The sequence below is a fragment of the Pelophylax lessonae genome (assembly GCF_965119305.1).
Source record: "Pelophylax lessonae genome assembly, chromosome: 8".
Lineage (NCBI taxonomy): Eukaryota > Metazoa > Chordata > Amphibia > Anura > Ranidae > Pelophylax > Pelophylax lessonae.
In genome coordinates, this window is record NC_138775.1 from 261,673,074 (window position 1) to 261,696,304 (window position 23,231).

A 23,231-nucleotide genomic window follows, 5' to 3' on the forward strand; every position below is an offset into this window, starting at 1 on the left:
GAGGGCAGAACGGTCGGCTGTGTTTACAACAGCTGACCATTCTTCTCTCTCAGCGGGGAGCGATCGCGGGTGCCCGGCGGCAATCGCGGTCGCCAGTCCCATGGATCGGCATCCCCGCTGCCTTAGGGGGGGCGGGAGCACGCTGTGCACTCGCCCCCAGCACCATGCACGCGACCGACGTAGGGCTACGTTGTTTCGCGAGGCTGAGCCAGCCTGCTGCAGGAAATCTGCGGCGGCCAGTCGGCAAGTGGTTAAAATACGCACGGCATCACATCATATTGTACTGCGGTACCATGCCATCTGATGCTTGCAAATGCACTGAATCTGCGTTTGGTGTGCCCTTAACAGGTCATCGGCACCGGCAGATCGCAAAGGCAGTGAATTTTTAATACAGTGCGGGAAACACACACAGACCGCACCTTTCCCGCACTGCAATCTGGTGTAAACCAGCCCCGAAAGTGCTCGTGAGAGTAAAGCCCTGCCCTGCCAACACCAACCTATGAAAAACTTTGATTGAGAAATCAAAAGGAGCCAGGCACAAAACAGTCATCTGAACAAGGACTGCAGCCAATCAGCTGTGGCCACTGTTAGAGGAGCACCGAAATGAAAATTTTGGTGACGAAACCGAAAATTCAGGATGCACTTGGCCAAAACCGAAAATGACAGTTTTAAAAAATATATATATTTATATATATAATTTAATTATATTTCACTATTTAATATCAGGAATTTAAATAAATACTATTTTTTTTGGGTGGCCATCATCGGCACCTTTTAGTGCAAGAAAAGCTCAAGAAAACTGCATCGCTTTAACCACTTTAAGACCGGAAGATTTTACCCCCTTCCTGACGAGGCCCTATTTTGCGATTCGGCACTGCATTACACTAACGGACAATTGCGCGGTCGCGCAACTATTCATCCAAACAAAATTTACGTCCTTTATTTCCCACAAATAGAGATTTCTTTTGGTGGTATTTGATCTCCTGTGCGATTTTTAATTTTTGCGCTATAAACAAAAAAAAAGCGACAATTTTGAATATTTTTCACCTTCTGCTATATAACATTCCAAAAAAAAAAATTTTAAAAATCAAAATGTTTTAACATTTTAGGTCAATTTGTTTTCGGCTACATATTTTTGGTAAAAAGAAAAATTGCAATAAGCATATTTTGATTGGTTTGCGCAAAAGTTATCGTGTTTACTAACTACAGAAAAGATTTATGTCATTTTTATTGTTTTTTTTTTTACTAGTAATGGCGGTGATATGCGATTTATTGCGGGACTGCCACATTGCGGCGGACAGATCGGACCCCTAACTGACATTTTTGACACTTTTGGGGGGACCAGTGACATTACTACAGTAATCAGTGCTATAAATATGCACTGTTACTGTAATAATGACACTGGCAGGGAAGGGGGTTAACCCTATGGGTGATCAAAGGGTTAAATGTATGCCTCATGCTTAGTGACGTGTGTGGGGGGGGGGGGAGGTTATGTGACACAGACAGAGATTGCAGGTTCAGCTATGCTGAATCCTGTGCTCTCCTCCTGTCTGTCACTGAGAAGATCCACCTGCTTTGTTTACATAAGCAGGCGGGTCTTCTCATACTTTCCCCGACGATTGCGGAAGGGAGGCAGCGATCACTGCCTCTCCTCCTCCGTCCTGACTCCTGCTGTGTCTAAACACAGTGGGAATGAGCCTCCGGTGGCGCTAAGACCACTAGGAGTCCAGCGAATTAGAGGGCCCTGCTCGTTAGAGCTTACAATCTAGAAGGGACTTTTATTTATTTTATTATCATTATTATTATTATTATTATTATTATTCATTTATTGTTATTTTTTTTTTTCATTAAGGTAAGGAGTTAGAGTTAAGGTTAGGTTAGGGTTAGGAGTTGGGGTTAGGGTTAGGATTATTTATTTATTTCTATTTTTTTTGTTAGTAGTAGCAGTAGTAGTATTAACACCCTAACCCTAACCTAACCTTGACTCTAAACACTTACCCTAACAAAAAAAAAAAGAATAATAATAATACATTTATTTTGTGTTTGGGTTAGGGTGTTTAGTTATTTATTATTATTATTTTACTTTATATTTTTGAGGGTTAGGGGATAATTATTTATTTATTATTACTGAGAATTTATTTAATATATTTATTATTTATTTAGGATTCTTATTTATTTTTTATTTATTTTACATTTATTATTATTAGTAGTAGTAGTAGTAGTAATAGTAGTATTAACACCCTGACCCCTGCTACTACTACTACTACTACTACTACTACTACTATTATTATTATTAATAATAATAAAAATAGTTGTAAAATAAATACACAAATAATAATCATCAATAAATAATCAATACATTCAATATATAAATATGAAGTAATAATAAATAAATAATTAACCTTAACCCCCTAACCCTTAAAAAATAAAGTAAAATAATAAATAACTAAACACCCTAACCCAAACAAAAAATAAATAAATTATTATTATTATTTTTCGGATTTAGGTGTTTATTGTTATTCTATTCTATTATTATTAATATTATTAATAATAATAATAATAATAATAATAATGATGATAATAATTGTATTATTTTTTTAAGGTTAGGGGTTCATTATTTATGTTTTCTTACATATTATTCATTTATTTTTATATTTATGATGATTTTTCGTTATTTCTGTATTTTACATTTATTTATTTATCTATTATTACTATTTTATTTTTTACATTTTTTCATTTGAGCAGAAAATCTGCCCGATTCGAGCTATAAAAAAAGCTTCAGAACTTTTTTGAGCTTCCCACGTTTGCCTTTAGGCGACTTGTGGACCATCTCCTCAAGAGAATAACAGTTTTTGTTTTTTTTCTCCTCCAGCGTTTTGGAGCTTCAAGCTTCAGGCTACAAAACGTTAAAGTGTGAGTGGGGCTTGAAAGAGAGCACGCTGAGTTCCCAGCACAGCTAGAAAACTGACCACGCCGTGCACTCATGCCTAGTACGGTCAGTTTTTATTGAAAAGCAGAGTGACTGACAGGAACACCAGAGATTTCACATAAAGGAAGTAATACAAAGAGAAGAGGAGAATTTCTCATACAAGTACATGGTACAGAAGGCACATATCAGGAATATGAAATGTTGGGTTTACATATTCTTTAACATTATGATGGGGGGGTGGGGGGAGGAAAGAACCCGCAAAGGTAAAACATAATCAGCTGGAAGTTTAGCTTCAAATATGAGAACCAGTGGCTGGCCAGCAGACGGTTGGAATGAAGGGACAGAACGTTCTCCTCGTGCTGTTTTCGTGAACTTTGATCTTTGTGTTCTCCTTCCCCCACCATGGAGAACCTGACTCCATCTCCACCTATCAGGCCTACACCCGGCCGTATCTTTTCTATCCATTCCCCGTCTCATCTTTCCTCCGGGATCATTTTACCAGTCCCTCTGCTCACTATATGTACGCCGCTTTCCTCGCACATTCGTCAGAGGCCAGAGAGATGACAATAGGCAGGTCACCGGGTGAGCGCTGGACTACAGCAGGTGAGGTCAGCTGGTGTGGAACTACAAGTCCCAGCATGACACCAACTGGGTAGAGTGTTTGGAACTTGTTCCTCCTCCTGAAGACAGTCCAAGAACAACTGGACAAGTTTAGTGCAGTAAATTGCAATGCAGTCGGAAACTTAAATAAAAACTTTTTTGCAACACAATCATATAGCTTCCAACTGTCACTGATTTCCAGGGACCGTCCCTGGTTTGGAACAAAGTCCCTCTGTCCCTCTTTCCTCCTCATTTGTCCCTCATGTTGGTCTGATTTATATAGTTGTATATAAAATGCATTTTTTTAGCTTTCCAAAAAAGTCTTTCCCAGTGCCAAACTTTTCATCCAATTTCTAAATTGCTGCATTTGTAAATGTCAAAAAGCGAAATAAAAGGAAAAGTAGTGGTAAAAAAAAACACTTGTGGATTTACCCAACCATTTTTAGTATAATTCTCCTTTAGGGGGCGTGGCAGGGGGGGTGTCCTATGTCTACATGCTTTTACTAATAGGTGTCCCTCATTCCCATTTAACCACTTCTGGACTGGAAGGATTTGCCCCCTTAATGACCAGGCCGTTTTCTGCAATTCAGCACTGCGTTATTATAACAGACAATTGTGTGGTCGTGCGACACTGTACCCAAATAAAATTGATGTCCTTTTTTTCCCACAAATAGAGCTTTCTTTTGGTGGTATTTGATCACCTGTGAGATTTTTATTTTTCACTTTAAAAAAAAAAAAAAAAAAACGACAATTCTGAAAAAAAAAACAATATTTTTCACTTTCTGCTATATAACATTCCCAAAAACAGAATTTAAAAATCAAAATTTCTCTTACGTCCTCCGACAGTCGCCGCCCACTCATACAGTCTTCACCAATGGGTAATGACTTCCTCTCCTTAGGCTCCGTTCACATGTCAGCGTATGATCGCGGGCAGAACCGCCGCGGTTCCGCCCGCGATCCGGAGATTTATTGCAAATCGCGGGACGCCTAGCGTTGCCCGTTGATTTGCAATAGCCCCCCAAACGCCGAGCGATGTTGCCGCGATTTACGCCTGCCGAATCGCGCCAACTTCGCGCAAACAAAATCGCGGGACGCAATACGCTCCAAAGAAGCTCTTGTACTTTTTTGGAGCGTATTGCGTCCCGCGATTTTGTTTGCGCGATGTTGCCGCGATTCGGCGGGCGTAAATCGCGGCAACATCGCTCGGCGTTTGGGGGGCTATTGCAAATCAACGGGCAATGCTAGGCGTCCCGCGATTTGCAATAAATCTCCGGATCGCGGGCGGAACCGCGGCGGTTCTGCCCGCGATCATACGCTGACATGTGAACGGAGCCTTAGGAGTAGCTAGGCAAAATACTTGTTAAAACAAAAGCATTTACATAGACACACCCATGGGGGCTGTCCCACTGGTCCGCACTGACGCCAACGCTGGGGCACTATTTCTCCCGCTAACATTAACATTGGGGCTCTATTCCTCCCCCTAATACCCAAGGTGGGGCCTTGTTTACTCTTACTGGTGCCAAGACATTTTCTTCTCTAACTGGCCAGAGTCCAGTCCCTCTAAAGCCTAAAGGATAGTAAATCGGCCCTTTGTTTAAAAAGTTTGGAGACGTTATAGACCATCAGTGGGTGGTACAAATACATTAGCTGTGTATAAATCCAACTTACCAAAAGCTTTAAAAGGCTCTATGAGCTTTAGGGTGAACGCTTTTCCCTTTTCCAGCTCTTTCAGCATCTTGGCAACTTCGTAATGGCGTGATCCCACAATTTTCTTCCCGTTTATACATTCTATGTGGTCCCCAACGCTGATAACTTTCACTTTGTCAATGACACTGTCTTCTTTAATTCGCTAGAGGAAGAAAAAATACAAAAAATAAGATCACGTCATGTTTTTGGAAGGACATTCCTTAGCTGACAACTAAATAGGTGAGGTGTCTACAATCTTAGAGTAGTTTGCCAGGTTTTTTAAATGTAGCCAAGTCATTTAGATTCGGAATTATTTGCACATTGAATATTTATAATTGCCTGCAGGTCGCCAGGTTTGTGGCTTTGATTACTTTCATTTAAAGTTGCAGGCTCCGGGGCTGTCATCCAGATGTGGGGCTGCTTACACCAAATGAGTAACATATGGCCACGCCCCCCTCCTAGTGACTGGGACGCATCAGAACTGCAACCGCCACTTCCAGCAGGTTCATCTAAGCTTCAGAATCCTGCAAGGGCCTTCCAGAAAGTTCAGATATAGGAGGCTTGGTAACCCAAGCCATAGCTACAGCTCACAATTACACACACAGTTCAACATCAAAAAGAGAAGTCCTTGACTCTAGAGTCCTTAACCACTTTACCACCGGAGGATTTTGCTGTCTTACCTCCAGGCCACTTTTTGCGATTCGGCACTGTGCGACTTTAACTGACAATTGCGTGGTCATGCAACGCCGTACCCAAACTAAATTTACGTCCTTTTTTTTCCCACAAACAGAGCTTTCTTTTGGTGGTATTTGATCACGGACCCTTGACTGACATTTTTGACACTTTTGGGGTTACCAGTGACATTACTACAGTAATCAGTGCTATACATATGCACTGTTACTGTAAATATTACACTGGCAGGGAAGGGGTTAACTTTATTTGAGAAGGAGGGGTTAAGTGTGTCCCTAGGGGCGTGATTCTTACTGTGATTGGATGTAACTGTGTGTGTAACAGCACAGATCTACGGTCCTATATAGCAGAACTGTTTGATCATCATTCTTACACAGGGAAGAAAGACAGGTGGCTTTGTTTACATTAGCCGCCTGCCTTTCTCCCGGTGTAACGGACGATCGCGAGTGCCCGGCGGACATCGCGTCCCCCGGTCACTCGTGCGGGGGGGTCCGTGACCACACGGCACGCGCCCGCTCCCTAGAGCCTCACAGGCTAGCGACGTAGTACTACGTCGCTTTGCCTGTGAGGGGCTGACTGCCGACGTAAATAGTCGTTAGGCAGTCGGCAAGTGGTTAATACTTTAACCATAATAAGACCAACCGCCACACATGTACTGCGGCAGACAGCCTCTCCTGCGTGAACCGGCATAGCCCTACGTCTGTCGCGCGCGTGGTGCTGGGGAGCGACCCCTACTAGGCAGCAGGGCCGATACACTGGGCTGGTAGCCACAATTGCCGCCAAGCACCTGCGATCGCTTCCCGCTGAGAGAGAAGAACGGTCAGCTGTTGTAAACACAGCAAACCGTTCTTCTCTCTGAAATGATCACAGATCGCCTGTGATCCTTCTATATAGGATCACGGGTCTCTGTGGTCATTTAACAAGTCCCTCCCCCATACAGTTAGAAAACAACCCCTAGGCTCACACCTAACCCCTTGATCACCCCTAGGTCAACCCCTTCCCTGCCAATGTCATTATTACAGTAACATTTTTAGTAATATATTTAGCACTGATTACTGTAGTAATATCACTGGTCCCCCCAAAAGTGTCAAAAATGTCAGTTAGGGGTCCGATCTGTCCGCCGCAATGTCGCAGTCCTGCTAAAAATCGCAGATCACCGCCATTACTAGTAAAAAAAAATAAAAAAATAAAAATGGCATAAATCTTTCCCCTAGTTTTTAGACGTGATAAATTTTGCCCAAACCAATCAAAATACGCTTATTGCAATTTTTTTTTACCAACAATATGTAGCAGAAAACAAATTGGCCTAAAAGGATGAAAAAAAAATTTTAATTTTTTGATTCTTTTTTATTTTTTTTTATTGGGGAATGTTATATAGCAGAATGTGAAAAATATATATACAGTAATCCCCCGCTACATCGGGGTTCAGTTTTTGCGGTCCCGGTAATTCGCGGTTTTTTTTGTAATGTTATTTTACTATATAAATCATTAAAAATGAAATATTTTTGTGTTTTCCATAGCTCTTGCTATGTCTCTCAGTATCTTTTATGTGTTTAAATGAGTTTCTATTGTTTTAAAAGTCTGTTTAAAGACCTTAAAATGCTTCTACACGTACAGTGACAGTAAAAAATCATGCCTACAATGCATTTTAATAGGGTTTTTCTATTTCGCGGAATTTCACTTTTCACGGCTGGGTCCGGAACGTAACCCCCGCAATGGAGGGGGGTTTACTGTATTTTTTTGTTTTTCAGAATTGCCGGTCTTTTTTTGTTTATAGCGCAAAAAATAAAAATCGCACAGGTGATCAAATACCACTAAAAGAAAGCTCTATTTGTGGGAAATAAAGGACATCTATTTTATTTGGGTACAGCGTCACACGGCCGCGCAATTGTCCGTTAATGTAACAGTGCCAAATCGCAAAGAAATGGCCTGTCATTAAGGGGGAAATCCTTCCGGTCCAGAAGTGGTTAATGTGCTTCTTCTAGCTGGAAGTATAAATAGAATAAATTGTGTTCCAGATATTGGCCTGGACTTCGGCTTTATTACATAGGAATAAAGTTTGTGCGGATGTCTTAATAAATGATTTTATAGCGATGGAGAGAGGGAAGTGTGAAGCTCGGATCTCTGGGAATAATCTTAGCAGGAATTCCTAACACTCTTCTTACCAGGGAATTTATAGAGTGTGAATATCCGCACAGCGTTACTGTGATGGCAGAAAATCGTCTGTAAAATCAAACCAGTATATTATTCCCATGGGATCTGTATTGAAATAAATATGAAATAATTATGAAGGATTTGCTTTCACCGCTGTGGTTTGCCTCTGATCTGGAAAGTATTGAAACCGCACAGAAACGGCCTGAAAAATCCTGCAGCATTGTATTCAATGTTATCACCTCCATCTACGCGTTTCTGTGGGTTGGAGATCCGCAAAATGCAACCTGCTGCTTTTTTTCATGAGATGTTCAGAAAACGCATACTAAATGGTTTACACTACACCAGAAGGCAGAACGTATGCAAGCCATATGTAAACCAATTCAACTCGAGTCTGATTTAAAAATGTCATGCCAGGACAATAGATGGAAACCGAATTTAGACTTTAACACCTTAAGTGCCGATTCACACTATAGTGATGTCAGACATCGCATGTGATTCGCAGCGCACTGCTCTGAAAATCACCTGCAATGTCTGTGCGATTCAGATTGTATGGCTGAATTTGCATCGCATTCAGGCCAAAGTCACACAGGACCCTTTTTTTGGTCCGCACCAGAATCACTCGCATGCGATCCGATTCATGTCTGAACTGACAGTTCACACTGCGATATGCAAACTGGTCTGAGGGTGTTGTTAACCTTGTATTGACACTCCCAGCGATTCGCATATGGCAGTGTGAACTGTCGGGTGCGATGCGGGAACCCGCAGTGGGTTTCGCAGGTTTCCCGCATCGCATATGTGTGAACCGGCACTTAAAGGAGTTGTAAAGTCAGGAAGGTCCCATCTCTGTCCAGCGATGTCCACTAGTCCCACGGCCGTCCTGAGACTCACCCTCCCGATTGGCTGAGATACAGCCGTGGCGCCATTGGCTTCCGCGACTGTCAAAGTCAGTGAGCCAATTAGGAGAGAGAGGGGGCGGGGCCGAACAGCAGCTCTGTGTCTGAATGGACACACAAAGCCTCAGCTCAGGTGCCCCCATAGGAAGCTGCTTGTTGTGGGGGCACTGGACAGGAGGGAGGAGCCTGGAGCACTGAAGATGGACCCAAGAAGAGGAGGATCCGGGCTGCTCTGTGCAAACCCAACTGCACAGAGGAGGGAAGTATAACATGTTTGTTATTTATTTATTTTTTTAAACAAGATTTTACAATCAATTTAAGCCTAGTTCACATGGGTCAAATGTCGGGAGACATCGGCTGGTTTTTATTGGCCCGTGTGTATGAATTTATTCTCTCTTGATTGAAGGCCTTCTTCTGCCGGATGTGCATGTCAGAAAACCAGCAGCCGACCAGCTCCCGATCAACGCTCTCAGCTGAACCGCCCAACTTTTTGAGATGGGAATGAGGGACACGTATTAGCAAAAGGGTGATAGTCATAGGACACACCCCCTGCCACGCCCCCTTAAAGGAGAATTATCAAAAAGAAAAAAAAGATTAGTTAAACCCACAAGGGCTTTTTTACCCCCTACTATTCCTTTACATTGGCTTTTTACATGTACAAATTGGCTGAAAGGTTTAGCACTGGGAAACACTTTTTGAATGATAAATAGTGCATTTTATATACAACTATATAGATCAGACCAAAATGAGGGACAAATGAGGAGGAATGAGGGACATTGCTCCAAATCAGGGACAGTCCCTCCAAATCAGGGACAGTCCCTCCAAATCAGGGACAGTCCCTCCAAATCAGGGACAGTCCCTCCAAATCAAGGACAGTCCCTCCAAATCAAGGACAGTCCCTCCAAATCAGGAACAGTCCCTCCAAATCAGGAACAGTCCCTCCAAATCAGGAACAGTCCCTCCAAATCAGGGACAGTCCCTCCAAATCAGGGACAGTCCCTCCAAATCAAGGAAAGTCCCTCCAAATCAGGGACAGTCCCTCCAAATCAAGGACAGTCCCTCCAAATCAAGGACAGTCCCTCCAAATCAAGGACAGTCCCTCCAAATCAGGGACAGTCCCTCCAAATCAAGGACAGTCCCTCCAAATCAAGGACAGTCCTTTTGAAATCAAGGACAGTCCTTCCAAATCAGGGACAGTCCCTTTAAATCAGGGACAGTCCCTCCAAATCAGGGACATTCCCTCCAAATCAGGGACAGTCCCTCCAAATCAAGGACAGTCCCTCCAAATCAAGGACAGTCCCTCCAAATCAGGGACAGTCCCTCCAAATCAAGGACAGTCCCTCCAAATCAGGGACAGTCCCTCCAAATCAGGGACAGTCCCTCCAAATCAAGGACAGTCCCTCCAAATCAAGGACAGTCCCTCCAAATCAAGGACAGTCCCTCCAAATCAGGGACAGTACCTCCAAATCAAGGGCAGTCCCTCCAAATTAAGGACAGTCAAACCAAATCAAGGACAGTCCCTCCAAATCAGGGACAGTTGGGAGAGACCAGAGTGTTCTGGCGGGGGGGGGGCATCCCTATGCAAGAACACGATAGATCAGCGGGGGAGACCGCTGTATTCATATCAGATTGTTAGTAAGGCTCCTTTCACACGGGCTTTCTGATCCGATCTGCCTTTCAGTTTTTTAGGCGGACCGGATCGGATGATCCTTGCAGCCCTATGGAGTGGGGGATGTCAGCGGAGACATCTGATCCAATCCGCTCCGATCCTGTCTGTGAAGTCCGGACGAATGGAAACCCTATTTTCCATCCGTCTGGAGGATCGGATTGGATGGGATCTGATGAGAATGGATAGGAGGTCCGTTCTCATCCGATCTCCCCATAGAGGACAGCGGGGATCTGACAGCTCTGTCTCTGCACACAGAGCGGGGACGGAGCAGCCATCCCCCTGCTCAGCGGGGATCGACGGATCTATTCTTTGCTGAGCAGAATGGAGTCTGTCGGTGCACCGCTCGTGTGAAAGGAGCCTAAGAGGATCCGATCGGAGCTGTAATTTTCAGGGCAGGCTGGACATAACAAATATATAGCTCCCTAATGTCCCTGATTGGAGCAATGTCCCTCTGTTCCTCTTTCCTCCTCATTTGTCCCTCATTTTGGTCTGATCTATATAGTTGTATATAAAATGCACTATTTATCTTTCAAAAACTGTTTCCCAGTGCCAAATCTTTCATCCAATTTCTAAATTGCTGCATTTGTAAATTTCAAAAGCCAGTATAAAGGAATAAGTAGTGGTATAATTCTCCTTTAAGGGGGCGTGGCAGGGGGTGTGTCCCATGCCTACATACTTTTGCTAATAGGTGTCCCTCATTCCCATCTCAAAAAGTAGAGAGGTGTGCAAATGTGCGCCCCCTAGCGAGCCTAGCAAGTCGTTCAAAATGCCCAAGTGCTCAGTAAGCTCTCTCCTTCTCTAGCTGAACTCGCCGGTTTTCCTTCCTTGGACCCGACTACTGCAGACCAGGAACATTCCACAAGAGCTGAAGATTTGGAGTTGCTCTGACCCAGCCGTCTGGCCATTACGATTTTGCCCTTGTCAAAGTCACTTGAATCCTTACACTTCCCAATTTTTGCTTTGAACACATCAACTTCAGGGACCACATGTTCACTTGCTGCCTAATATATCCCACTCACTTTCAGGTGCCAAGGTAATGAGGTAATCAATGGCAGGGCTTTTTTTCCAGTGAGGGCAACCCAGTTCTGGCACCTCCAGCACTCTGAATGCATGTAATAGCAATAGCAAGTGGTGTGGGGTGTGCTGGAGGGTCTATTGATGCTGGCTGCTGGGGGATCTATTATCACTGGCGGGGATCAGTTTTTGCGTGAGGGTCTAATTGTTGCTGGTGGGGGATATATTATTGGTGGGGGGTCTTATGTTGCCGGTAGGGATCTACTGTTGAGGGAGGAGTCTATTATTGCTGGCTTCTGGAGTGTCTATTGATACTGGGCTGCTGGGGGATCTATTATCACTGGCGGGGATCATTTTTTGTGTGAGGGTCTATTGTTGCTGGTGGGGATCTAAATTTGGTGGGGGGGTCTTATGTTGCTGGTAGGGATCTTCTGTTGAAGAAGAAGTCTATTATTGCTGGCATCTGGAGTGTCTATTGATGCTGGCTGCTGGGGGATCTATGGTCACTGGCAGGGGTTTAGATTTTCTGTGAGGGTCTATTGTTGCTGGCGGGGGAGATATTATTGGTGGGGGGGTCTTATGTTGCTGGTAGGGATTTACTGTTGAGAGAGAAGTCTATTATTGCTGGCTTCTGAAGGGTCTATTGATGCTGGCTTCTGGGAGATCTATTGTCACTGGTGGGGATCAGTTTTTGTGTGAGGGTCTATTGTTGCTGGTGGGGATCTAAAATTGGTATTGGGTCTCATGTTGCTGGTAGGGATCTACTGCTGAGCTAGTAGTCTATTATTGCTGGCTTCTAAAGGGTCTATTGATGCTGGCTGCTGGGAGATCTGTTACTGCTTCTGAAGAGTCTAATGTCTCTGGGGTGGATCTTTTGTTGCTGGATGTGGTATTTTGCTGTGTGTGGTCCATAGTTGCTGGGTAGGGGGGGTCTATTGTTGTGGGGGGGGTCTGTTGTTGCTGGGATGGGGTCTATGGTTGGGTCTATTGTTTCTGGGGTGGGATCTTTTGTCGCTGTAGGGGATCTATTGTTGCTGGGGTGGAGTCCATTGTTGTTGGGGGAGTCCAATGTTGTGTTGGGGATCTATTGTTGCTGGGGGGAGTCTATTGTTGTGTGGGGGCTTCTATTGTTGTGTGGGGGAGTCTATTGTTGCGTGGGAGTCTTTTGTTGCGGGGGGGGTCTATTGTGTGGGGGATCTATTGTTGCTGGGGGAGTCTATTGTTGCTGGGGGAGTCTATTGTTGCTGGGGGAGTCTATTGTTGTGTGGGGGATATTTTGTTGCTGGAGAGTCTATTGTTGGTGGGGATCTATTGTTGAGTGGTGGATCTATTGTTGCTGGGGGAGTCTATTGTTGTGTAGGGGAGTCTATTGTTGTGTGGGGGATCTATTGTTGCTGGGGGTCTATTGTTGTGTGGGGGATCTATTGTTGCTGGGGAGTCTATTGTTGTGTGGGGGATCTAATGTTTCTGGGGGAGCCTATTGTTGCTGGGGGAGCCTATTGTTGTGTGGGGGAGTTTATTGTTGCTGAGGATCTATTGTTGCTGGGGGGATCTATTGTTGCCGGGGGAGTCTATGTTGTGTGGGGGATCTATTGTTGCTGGGGAGTGTATTGCTGCTGGGTGAGTCTATTGTTGTGTGGGGGTTCTATTGTTGCTGGGGGAGTCTATTGTTGTGTGGGTGGGGTCTATGGTTGCTGGAGGAGTCTATTGTTGTGTGGGGGATCTATTGTTGCTGAGGGTCTATTGTTGCTGTGGTAGTCTATTGTTGCTGGGGATCTATTGTTGCTGGGGGAGGCTATTGTTGTGTGGGTGGGGTCTATTGTTGCTGGGGGAGTCTATTGTTGTGTGGGGGATCTATTGTTGCTGTGGTAGTCTATTGTTGCTGTGGTAGTCTATTGTTGCTGGGGATCTATTGTTGCTGGGTGATCTATGTTGTGTGGGGGATCTATTGTTGCTGGGGGTCTATGTTGTGTGGGAAATTTATTGTTGCTGGGGATCTATTGTTGCTGGGGGATCTATGTTGTGTGGGGGATCTATTGTTGCTGGGGGGTCTATGTCGTGTGGGTAATTTATTGTTGCTGGGGGATCTATGTTGTGTGGGGGATCTATTGTTGCTGGGGGGTCTATGTTGTGTGGGGAATCTATTGTTGCTGGGGGTCTATGTTGTATGGGGGATCTATTGTTGCTGGGGGGTCTATGTTGTGTGGGGGATCTATTGTTGCTGGGGGGTCTATGTTGTATGGGGGATCTATTGTTGCTGGGGGTCTATGTTGTGTGGGGAATCTATTGTTGCTGGGGAGTCTATTGTTGTGTGGGGGATCTATTGTTACTGGGGGAGCCTATTGTTGCTGGGGGAGCCTATTGTTGTGTGGGTGAGTTTACTGTTGCTGGGGATCTATTGTTGCTGGGGGGATCTATTGTTGCCGGGGGAGTCTATGTTGTGTGGGGGATCTATTGTTGCTGGGGGAGTGTATTGCTGCTGGGTGAGTCTATTGTGTGGGGTTCTATTGTTGCTGGGGGAGTCTATTGTTGTGTGGGTGGGGTCTATGGTTGCTGGAGGAGTCTATTGTTGTGTGGGGGATCTATTGTTGCTGAGGGTCTATTGTTGCTGTGGTAGTCTATTGTTGCTGGGGATCTATTGTTGCTGGGGGAGGCTATTGTTGTGTGGGTGGGGTCTATTGTTGCCGGGGGAGTCTATTGTTGTGTGGGGATCTATTGTTGCTGTGGTAGTCTATTGTTGCTGGGGATCTATTGTTGCTGGGTGATCTATGTTGTGTGGGGGATCTATTGTTGCTGGGGGGTCTATGTTGTGTGGGAAATTTATTGTTGCTGGGGATCTATTGTTGCTGTGGGATCTATGTTGTGTGGGGGATCTATTGTTGCTGGGGGGTCTATGTTGTGTGGGTAATTTATTGTTGCTGGGGGATCTATGTTGTGTGGGGGATCTATTGTTGCTGGGGGGTCTATGTTGTGTGGGTAATTTATTGTTGCTGGGGATCTATGTTGTGTGGGGGATCTATTGTTGCTGGGGGGTCTATGTTGTGTGGGAAATTTATTGTTGCTGGGGATCTATTGTTGCTGGGGGATCTATGTTGTGTGGGGGATCTATTGTTGCTGGGGGGTCTATGTTGTGTGGGGGATCTATTGTTGCTGGGGGGGTCTATGTTGTATGGGGGATCTATTGTTGCTGGGGAGTCTATGTTGTGTGGGGAATCTATTGTTGCTGGGGATCTATTTTATGGCTTTTCTTGTTATCATTAAAAAAAAATTCCATACAAATTCGCACCACAAAATGATAATTGGTTTTGTATTCTCTAAAAGGGGCGGTACTGGGAGGAGGGTGGGTGGGGGGTGGAACCAAAGGATGGTGCTCGGAGGTGGGTGGGGGGGGCGGAGACAAGAAGTGTCCTGTACCTATTCCCTGTGAATAAAAATCCCATATCAGTGGTATTCACATTACAGTGTTAGTGGTCATAATGTTATGGCTGATCAGCGGATATGAGCGCTCCATTGTTTGTGTAGTCACATAATACCTGGATTGGACACGTGTTTAGATCGTCATACAGGAACCTTTGCTTTGACTTTATGATGACTGAACAGAATTTTCGTCATCATTGATTGCTGATCATAAAAAGTCGCGGTGGATGAAAGGACGATTGTAGGAAGCGATACGGGGAAATAGTGCCGAGCGCTCTGTTAACACCCACCTAGCCGGCAATGACAGATGTGTCACAAGAGCTGATTAGCAGCGCAGGGCACGAACCCGCCTGTGGACAGACAGGCCCTGGCTTCCTTTGTTCATGGCGATTTATTATCCCTGAGATCCTGGTAATGTTTCTATCATTTATTAATGATGTTGTAGTACAACAATCTTTCACAGCTGCAAACATATGTAACTACAATGTATGTCCGTCCCATGCTGGCCGTGTCCATGTACATGGAGTATGTTGTGTCATACACCTGCCTTAACCCCCACCTGACCCGGCCATTTTTTGCGATACGGCACTATGTTGCTTTAACCACTTCTGGACCAGAAGGATTTGCCCTCTTAATGATCAGGACCTTTTTTTTCGATTCGGCACTGCGTTGATTTAACAGACAATTGCGTGATCCTGCGACGCTGTACCCAAATAAAATTGATGTCTTTTTTTCCCACAAATAGAGGTGGTATTTGATCTCCTGTGCAATTTTAATTTTTTGCGCTATAAACAAAAAAAAGCGACAATTCTGAAAAAAAATATATATATATTACTTTCTGCTATAAAACATTCCCAATAAAAAAAAAATGTAATCAAATTTTTTCAGCATTTTAGGCCAACTTGTATTCTGCTACATATTTGTGGTAAAAAAAAAAATCTCAACAAGAGTATATTGATTGGTTTGCGCAAAAGTTATCGCGTCTACAAACTAGGGGAAAGATTTATTACATTTTTATTTGATTTTTTTTTTTCTAGTAATGGCGGCGATCTGCAATTTTTAGCGGGACTGCGACATTGCGGCAGACAGATCGGACCCCTAACTGACATTTTTTACACTTTTGGGGGTACCAGTGATATTACTACAGTAATCAGTGCTATAAATATGCACTGTTACTGTACTAATGACAATGGCAGGGAAGGAGTTAACACCAGGACCCCCTAGGGGGTGCTTTCTAACTGTGTGGGAGTTGTAATCACTGAATGAACACAGAGACGTGTGTTCCTAAATAGGAGGAACATAGGAGCCCTGTGTCCATAACTAACATAACAGTGGTGTGCCATGTTTACAATGGCAGATCGCCGTTCTGTCTCCATGGGGAGTGATCACGGGTGCCCCGTGGCAATCGCGGCAGCCGGAACCGCTGATTGGCTCCCCCTGCGGCCAATAGGCTTGCGCGCCTCCGCTAGTGGGCCCGCGAAGCATTGTACAGGTAAGTCGTTTGGCAGGACAGAGCTGACCTGCCACAGGCAAACTGATGAATAAATTAGATTTTTAAAATGTTTTTATTGGGTGTGTGTTTTATAGCAGAATATAAAAAAATATTGTTTTTCTTTAATTGTCGTTTTTTTTTTATTTATAGCTCTAAAAAAAAAAAAAAAAAGCCACAGAAGCGATCGAATACCACCAAAAGAAAGCTCTATTTGTGGGGAAAAAAAGGACATCAATTTTATGTGGGTACAGCGTTGCACGACCGCGCAGTTGGCAGTTAAAAGAACGCAGTGCCGTATCGCAAAAATGGCCTGGTCATGAAGGGGGGTACATTTTCCAGAGCTGAAGTGTTAAACATTTGATATGTTTTCAATTTTTTTTTTTGTGAATAAAATTTTTGGGTTTATGAGATTTGCAAATCATTGCCTTCTGTTCTTATGTCAACTTTACATAGCATCCCAACTTTGTTTGGAATTGGAGTTGTATTGGATCAAATCTGGTCTGCATCCAATCAGACGCGGCCGTTATTGGGGTATTCTGACAGCCATCGGCATCGTTTTTCAGAATACAATAGCTGGAATTGCAGAGTCGTCCATCCTTTGTTGTCCCTCTATGCGCCGGTATTAAAAATGTATTATTGATGTATTTAAGTATGTTTTAGTCCCGGTTCACACTGGTGCGATGCGGGAAACCCTGCGATTCAGTGCAGGTTCCCGCTTCCCATCTGAATCGTACACTGGTTCACACTGAGATCTGCGATGGGGGTTTCAATGTAAAAGTTAATGACACCCACAGATCGGTTCGCAGATCGCAGTACGAATGGTAAAATTGTGCAAAAATCGGACCGCATAAGTGTGTACACCCTTGCGATTCAATTCCAGTGCGGACCAAAAAAAGGGTCCTGCACCATTTTGGTGCAAATGCAATGCGATTCCAACTATACAGTTTGTATGGCTGAAATCGCATCGCACATCTGCACAGTAACGCGGTGCGAATCACATGCGATGTCTGTCACGGCACAAGTGTGAACCCAGCCATACTGTGCTAAAACTTTAATCCAACTTCCTTATTATTTATTTTGTGGCCGGTTGGCTGTGTGTGTGCCGCTCAGGCTCGGTGAATGGGCGTTTGTCGGTGCCTCCGCATCTGCTGCTGAGAGTGCCGGCAGGGGATGGAGCCCATCCTGGTTCCGGCAATAGCTTGGAAAGAAGAGGGGTAACCCGTGTGCCGCACAGCTAAGAAGTCCTATGAAGTTGGATGGAGTGGCAACCTCAGTCTAGACTCTGACCAGACCATGCTCCCAACACGTTTCATCACGACTAAGGCTGTGTGTGTGCCGCTCAGGCTCGGTGAATGGGCATTTGTAGGTGCCTCCGCATCTGCTGCTGAGAGTGCCGGCAGGGGGTGGAGCCCGTCCTGGTTCCTGGCAATAGCTCAGAAAGAAGAGGGGTAACCCGTGTGCCGCACAGCTAAGAAGTCCTATGAAGTTGGATGGAGTGGCAACCTCAGTCTAGACTCTGACCAGGCCACACTTCCAACACGTTTCGTCATGACTAAGTTCCGGGGGCAGAGCGAAACACGTTGGAGGCGTGGCCGGTTGGAGTCCAGGCTGCTATTCTATCCACTTTCATAGGATTTCTTAGATGTGCGGCACACAGGGGTTACCCCTCTTCTTTCTAATTATTTATTTTGTTAGTTTGAAAAAAGTGCGGTTAACCAAGCATTTTTGTGTATACATTTTCATGGGCGGCGTCACTGGTGCCTACATAATTTGTACTGGTATGTGTTTTTATCCCATCTCAGAGAGTTGGGCGGTATGAGTGTTAGTACACATTTACATTTGGGATGAACATTTGCATGGCTTTGTATTGCTGTGCCTTGAATCGGATTTTGCTTGGCCGGGGTATAAAGGCTGAGGACGCTGATGCCGGTAACAGGGGTCACGGGGAAAACTGGTATGTTGGCGTCAAGAAGAGTTTCAGAAGCATCTTGAAAGCCTTTCAGAAGTGTCCGATTGTTAAAGATTCTGGAGAAAAGGTTAACAGCTAGCTGCTGACAGGCCTAAAACAAGCAAGGCAAGTACTTGCCGGAGGCATCACAAATACATGAAATGCACGGGAGATTTGTTACGCTCCAGTGCAGCCGTGTGAACTATTACCTACACATTCCTTTGGGGCGTATTGTCTCAGCTCTACTTTAACCACTTGCCGACCAACCGTTGTACATATACTGCAGCAGGTCGGGTCGTTCCCGCGAAACAACGTAACTGTACGTTACTTCGCGGGACCACAAGTGGGGGTGCGGGCGCACAGTCAGTAGTGCACGCAAACCTATTGCCATGGGGGAAGCTGATCTGTGGGTCCGGCGGTCTCAATTGCCACCGGGCACCCACGGTTGCTCCCATTGGAGACATAACGGAGCACCCATTCGCCACTGGGGAAGCTGATCTACGGGTCCGGCGGCCTCGTTGCCACCGGGCACCCACGATCACTCCCCATGGAGACAGAACGGCACGCTCATTCGCCACTGGGGAAGCTGATCTGCGGGTCTGGGGGCCTTGATTCCCACCAGGCACCCACAATCACTCCCCATGGAGACAGAACAGCGTGCCCATTCACCACTGGGGAAGCTGATCTATGGGGTCGGCGGCCTCGTTGCCACCGGGCACCCACGATCACTCCCAATGGAGACAGAACGGCATGCCCATTCGCCACTGGGGAAGCTGATATGAGGGTCCGGCGGCCTCGATTGCCACCGGGCACCCACGATCACTCCCCATGGAGACAGAACGGCATGCCCATTCGCCACTGGGGAAGCTGATCTGCGGGTCTGGCGGCCTCGATTGCCACCGGGCACCCACAATCACTCCCGAAGGAGACAGAACAGCGCGCCCATTCGCCACTGGGGAAGCTGATCTGCGGGTCCGGAGGCCTCGATTACCACCGGGCACCTGCGATCACTCCCCGTGGAGACAGAATGGCGGACCGCTGTTCTGTCAGCAATTAACACAGGGCTCCTGTGTTCCTCCTATTTAGGAACACAGGTCTCTGTTTTCATATTATAAGCCCAACCCCCTCACAGTTAGAAAGCACCCCCTAGGGGACACATTTAACCCTTTGATCGCCCCTGGTGTTAACCCCTTCCCTCCCTCCCCCCTGAAAAGTGCCAAATGTGGCACCGGAGGGGGCAGGAAGCAAATGAGCGGAAGTTCCACATTTGGGAGGCAGCAGCCCCCCTCACACTTACTTGAGCCCTATCTCTGTCCAGCGATGTCTACGAATGCCTCCACTGTCCAAGACTGTCTCTCTTGATTGGCTGAGACACAGCTAATTAAACTCAGGTAGCCAATCAGGAGAGAGAGGGGGCGGAGCCGATTGGCAGGTCTGTGTCTGAATGGATACACCGAGATCAGGCTTGGCACAGGTTCCCCCATAGCAAGCCGCTTACTGTGGGGGGGACTCAAAAGGAGGGAGGGGCCAGGAGCCGAGAAGAGGAGGATCCAAAACCAACTGCACAGAGCAGGGAAGTATGATATGTTTGTTAATAGAAAAAAAGACTTTAAAATCACTTTAATGGGGGCACAGACAGCAATAAAAACTGACAAGCGTTCTAATCCCTCTCCACTCCATCCAACACGAAAAAAAAAAAAAAAAAAGTTTTGCCTTTAATTATACTTTAAACCCAAAACCAAAGATATAATATATTGCAACTTACCAATTTATAGATGTGGGGAGTGCATTAATTAGGTCCCTCTGTTTTTACCTTTTTATCTGGCCAGTAACACTTCTCCTTTATTAGAGTGCCTACACTCTGGATGAAGGAGCACTGGGGCACCTTAGGACAACAGCATTGTCAGTCTGAAGGGGGGGGGGGTGATGTATGTACTAGAAGACTTAAATATACCAAGAAATTTAAGCCAAACTCCAGCTAATACTTTATAAGCAGTTACAGCAAACTGTTTTTCTTTCTCTTGGGATAAAGCAGGGGTCTCCAAACTTTCTAAACAGGGGGCCAGTTTACTGTCCTTCAGACTTTAGGGGGGCCGGACTGTGGCCAATGGTCAATGGGAAAAAACATTGTCTCATCATTGTCATCAGCGGAAGGAACTGCGCCCAATCATTGGTGTCATTGGGAGGAATTGTGCCCCATCATTGGTGGCAGTGGGAAGAGTTGTGCCACATTGTTGGTGTCAGTGAAAGGCATTGTGCCCTGTCATTTTTGTCATTTGGAGAAATTGTGCCCCATCATTGGGCCCAATTCTTTGTGTCATTGGGAGGAAATGTCCCATCGTTCGTTTCAGTGGGAGGAATTGTGCCCAATCATTGGTGTCATTGGGAGGAATAGTGCCCCATCTTTGGTGTCGTTGGGAGGAATTGTGCCCAATCATTGGTGTCATTGGGAGGAATAGTGCTCCATCATTGGTGGCAGTGGGAAGAGTTGTGCCACATTGTTGGTGTCAGTGAAAGGAATTGTGCCTCGTCATTTTTGTCATTTGGAGAAATTGTGCCCCATCATTGGGCCCAATTCTTTGTGTCATTGGGAGGAAATGTCCCATCGTTCGTTTCAGTGGGAGCAGTTGTGCCCCATCTTTGGTGACAGTGGGAGGAATATTGTCCCATCATTGGTGTCGTTGGGAGGAATTGTGCCCAATCATTGGTGTCATTGGGAGGAATAGTGCCCCATCATTGGTGTCGTTGGGAGGAATTGTGCCCAATCGTTGGTGTCATTGGGAGAAATAGTGCCCCATCATTGGTGTTGTTGGGAGGAATTGTGCCCAATCGTTGGTGTCATTGGGAGGAATAGTGCCCAATCGTTGGTGTCATTGGGAGGAATTTTACTCCATTGTTGGTGTCAGTGGGAAGAATTGTGCCACATTGTTGGTGTCAGTGGGAAGAATTGTATCCCGTCATTTTTGTCATTTGGAGAAATTGTGCCCCATCATTGTTGTCATTGGGCCCAATTCTTTGTGTCATTGGGAGGAAATGCCCCATCGTTTGTTTCAGTGGGAGCAGTTGTGCCCCATCCTTGGTGACAGTGGGAGGAATATTGCCCCATCATTGGTGTCTTTGGGGACAGTGGTTGGTGTTTTTGGGAGGAATTGTGCCTCATCATTGAAAGGGAAGAATTGTATCCCGTCATTTTTGTGACGGGCCTTAAGGCCCCTTTCACAAAGGCTTTCCGATCCGGTCTATCTGTCAGTTTTTCAGGCGGACCTGATTGGATGCTCCATGCACCTCTATGGAGCAGCGGATGTCATGTCCGCTGAAACCCGCTGCTATCCGATCCGATGTGGTCCGTGAAATCCAGACGGATGGAAAACCTATTTTCCATCCGTCTGGAGGATCGGATCAGATGAAAATGGACAGGCGGTCCGTTTTCATCTGATCTCCCATAGAGGAGAGCGGGGATCTGACAGCTCCGTGTCTGCAAAGTATGCGGAAACAGACCTATCATCCGCCTGCTCAGCGGGGATCGGCGGATCAATCCCCACTGAGCAAAACGGAGTCCGCCGGGTGGAAAGCCTGTGTGAAAGGACCCTAAATCTCACCCTTTGTGACAATTCCATTTTAGAAAAAAATAAATTGTTTAAGACTGGGTTCACATACGTGGCACCCTTCAAGGTGGGTGTTAGGCAAAGTATAGTGGGCCTTGGCTGCTTAACAGCAGGGCCATGATTTGAGCTGGGCTGTCATGTCTCCCAGGTGTTGCTATTGAGACTGGGGAGTTTCCCCACTGGCTCCATGAGAAGGGTTCTCATTGGGCAGTGGAGGAAACCCAATCAGTGGCACATTCAGGCCTGTATCTACCCCAGAATGGCAGATTCTGCCGCACAGCATTCTGGGAGTGGGTATAAGTCTGAGGGGAACGCATGACGCAGCGTCTCTGGCGGGAAGCAGAGTCCCCCCCCCCCCTGGACCATACCAGGCCACATGCCCTCAACATGGGGGGTTGTTGGTGCTTTGGGGCAGGGGGAGCTCTGCACCCCCCACCTCATGTTGATGGGGACAAGGGCCTCATCCCCACAACCCTGGCCGATGGTTGTGGGGGTCTTTAACAAGATTCCATTCAAATCAATAGGGAACCATTGATTTTGAATGGAAGAAAAAAAACATATAACGTGGCTGAACGTACGTTCATCACGTTCGGTCACGTTTGGTCATGTTCGGCCGCGTTTCTGCGTTTGAAACGCCGAGAAACACACGTTCGAACGCAAATAATTGCATTCCAAAAAACGTCCCTGAACTCAACTGCCTGCAAATGACTGTAAACGACCCTGTGTACATGGACAGATAAGATAACATGTAGGTGGGTTCAGGGGCTTCTGAAAAAAACAATTAACTGCTCCTAAACGGCCATTTACAACGTTCCGTGTACAACTGTACATGGAGCCTTACAAGGAGCTACCTCAGTCAGTGAAGGGCTGGAGGGAGCTGTTCACAGGACTTTTGAGCTTAACAGAGTGCCAAGAGTCCTATTGACCCCAATACAATTTGCCAAAATTGTTAAATTTTACCAAAATCTTGGGTAAAAGAAAATTCAAAATTTTGCTCATCCCTTGAAGCGTACTTATTTGTTACTGACAGCTATTTTGTATAAACCAGTAATGCTGTCCATTCTTTTATTATCCTTTCACTCTGTGTCACCAGGCAAGGTGACCCAATGGAATCCATCCCAGTTTGGGATAATG

At 45.7% G+C, this 23,231-nt stretch overlaps 1 protein-coding gene across 1 annotated transcript in view; it reads right to left on the minus strand.

The window, feature by feature from the left end:
* The window catches only part of GIPC2 (GIPC PDZ domain containing family member 2), a 128,562-nt gene that overhangs the window by 45,792 nt on the left and 59,539 nt on the right, over positions 1-23,231 (minus strand). The window contains exon 3 of the mRNA XM_082265330.1: positions 5,198-5,378. Coding sequence (XP_082121456.1) covers positions 5,198-5,378 — 181 coding nt within the window. The remainder of the gene's footprint in view (positions 1-5,197; positions 5,379-23,231) is intronic.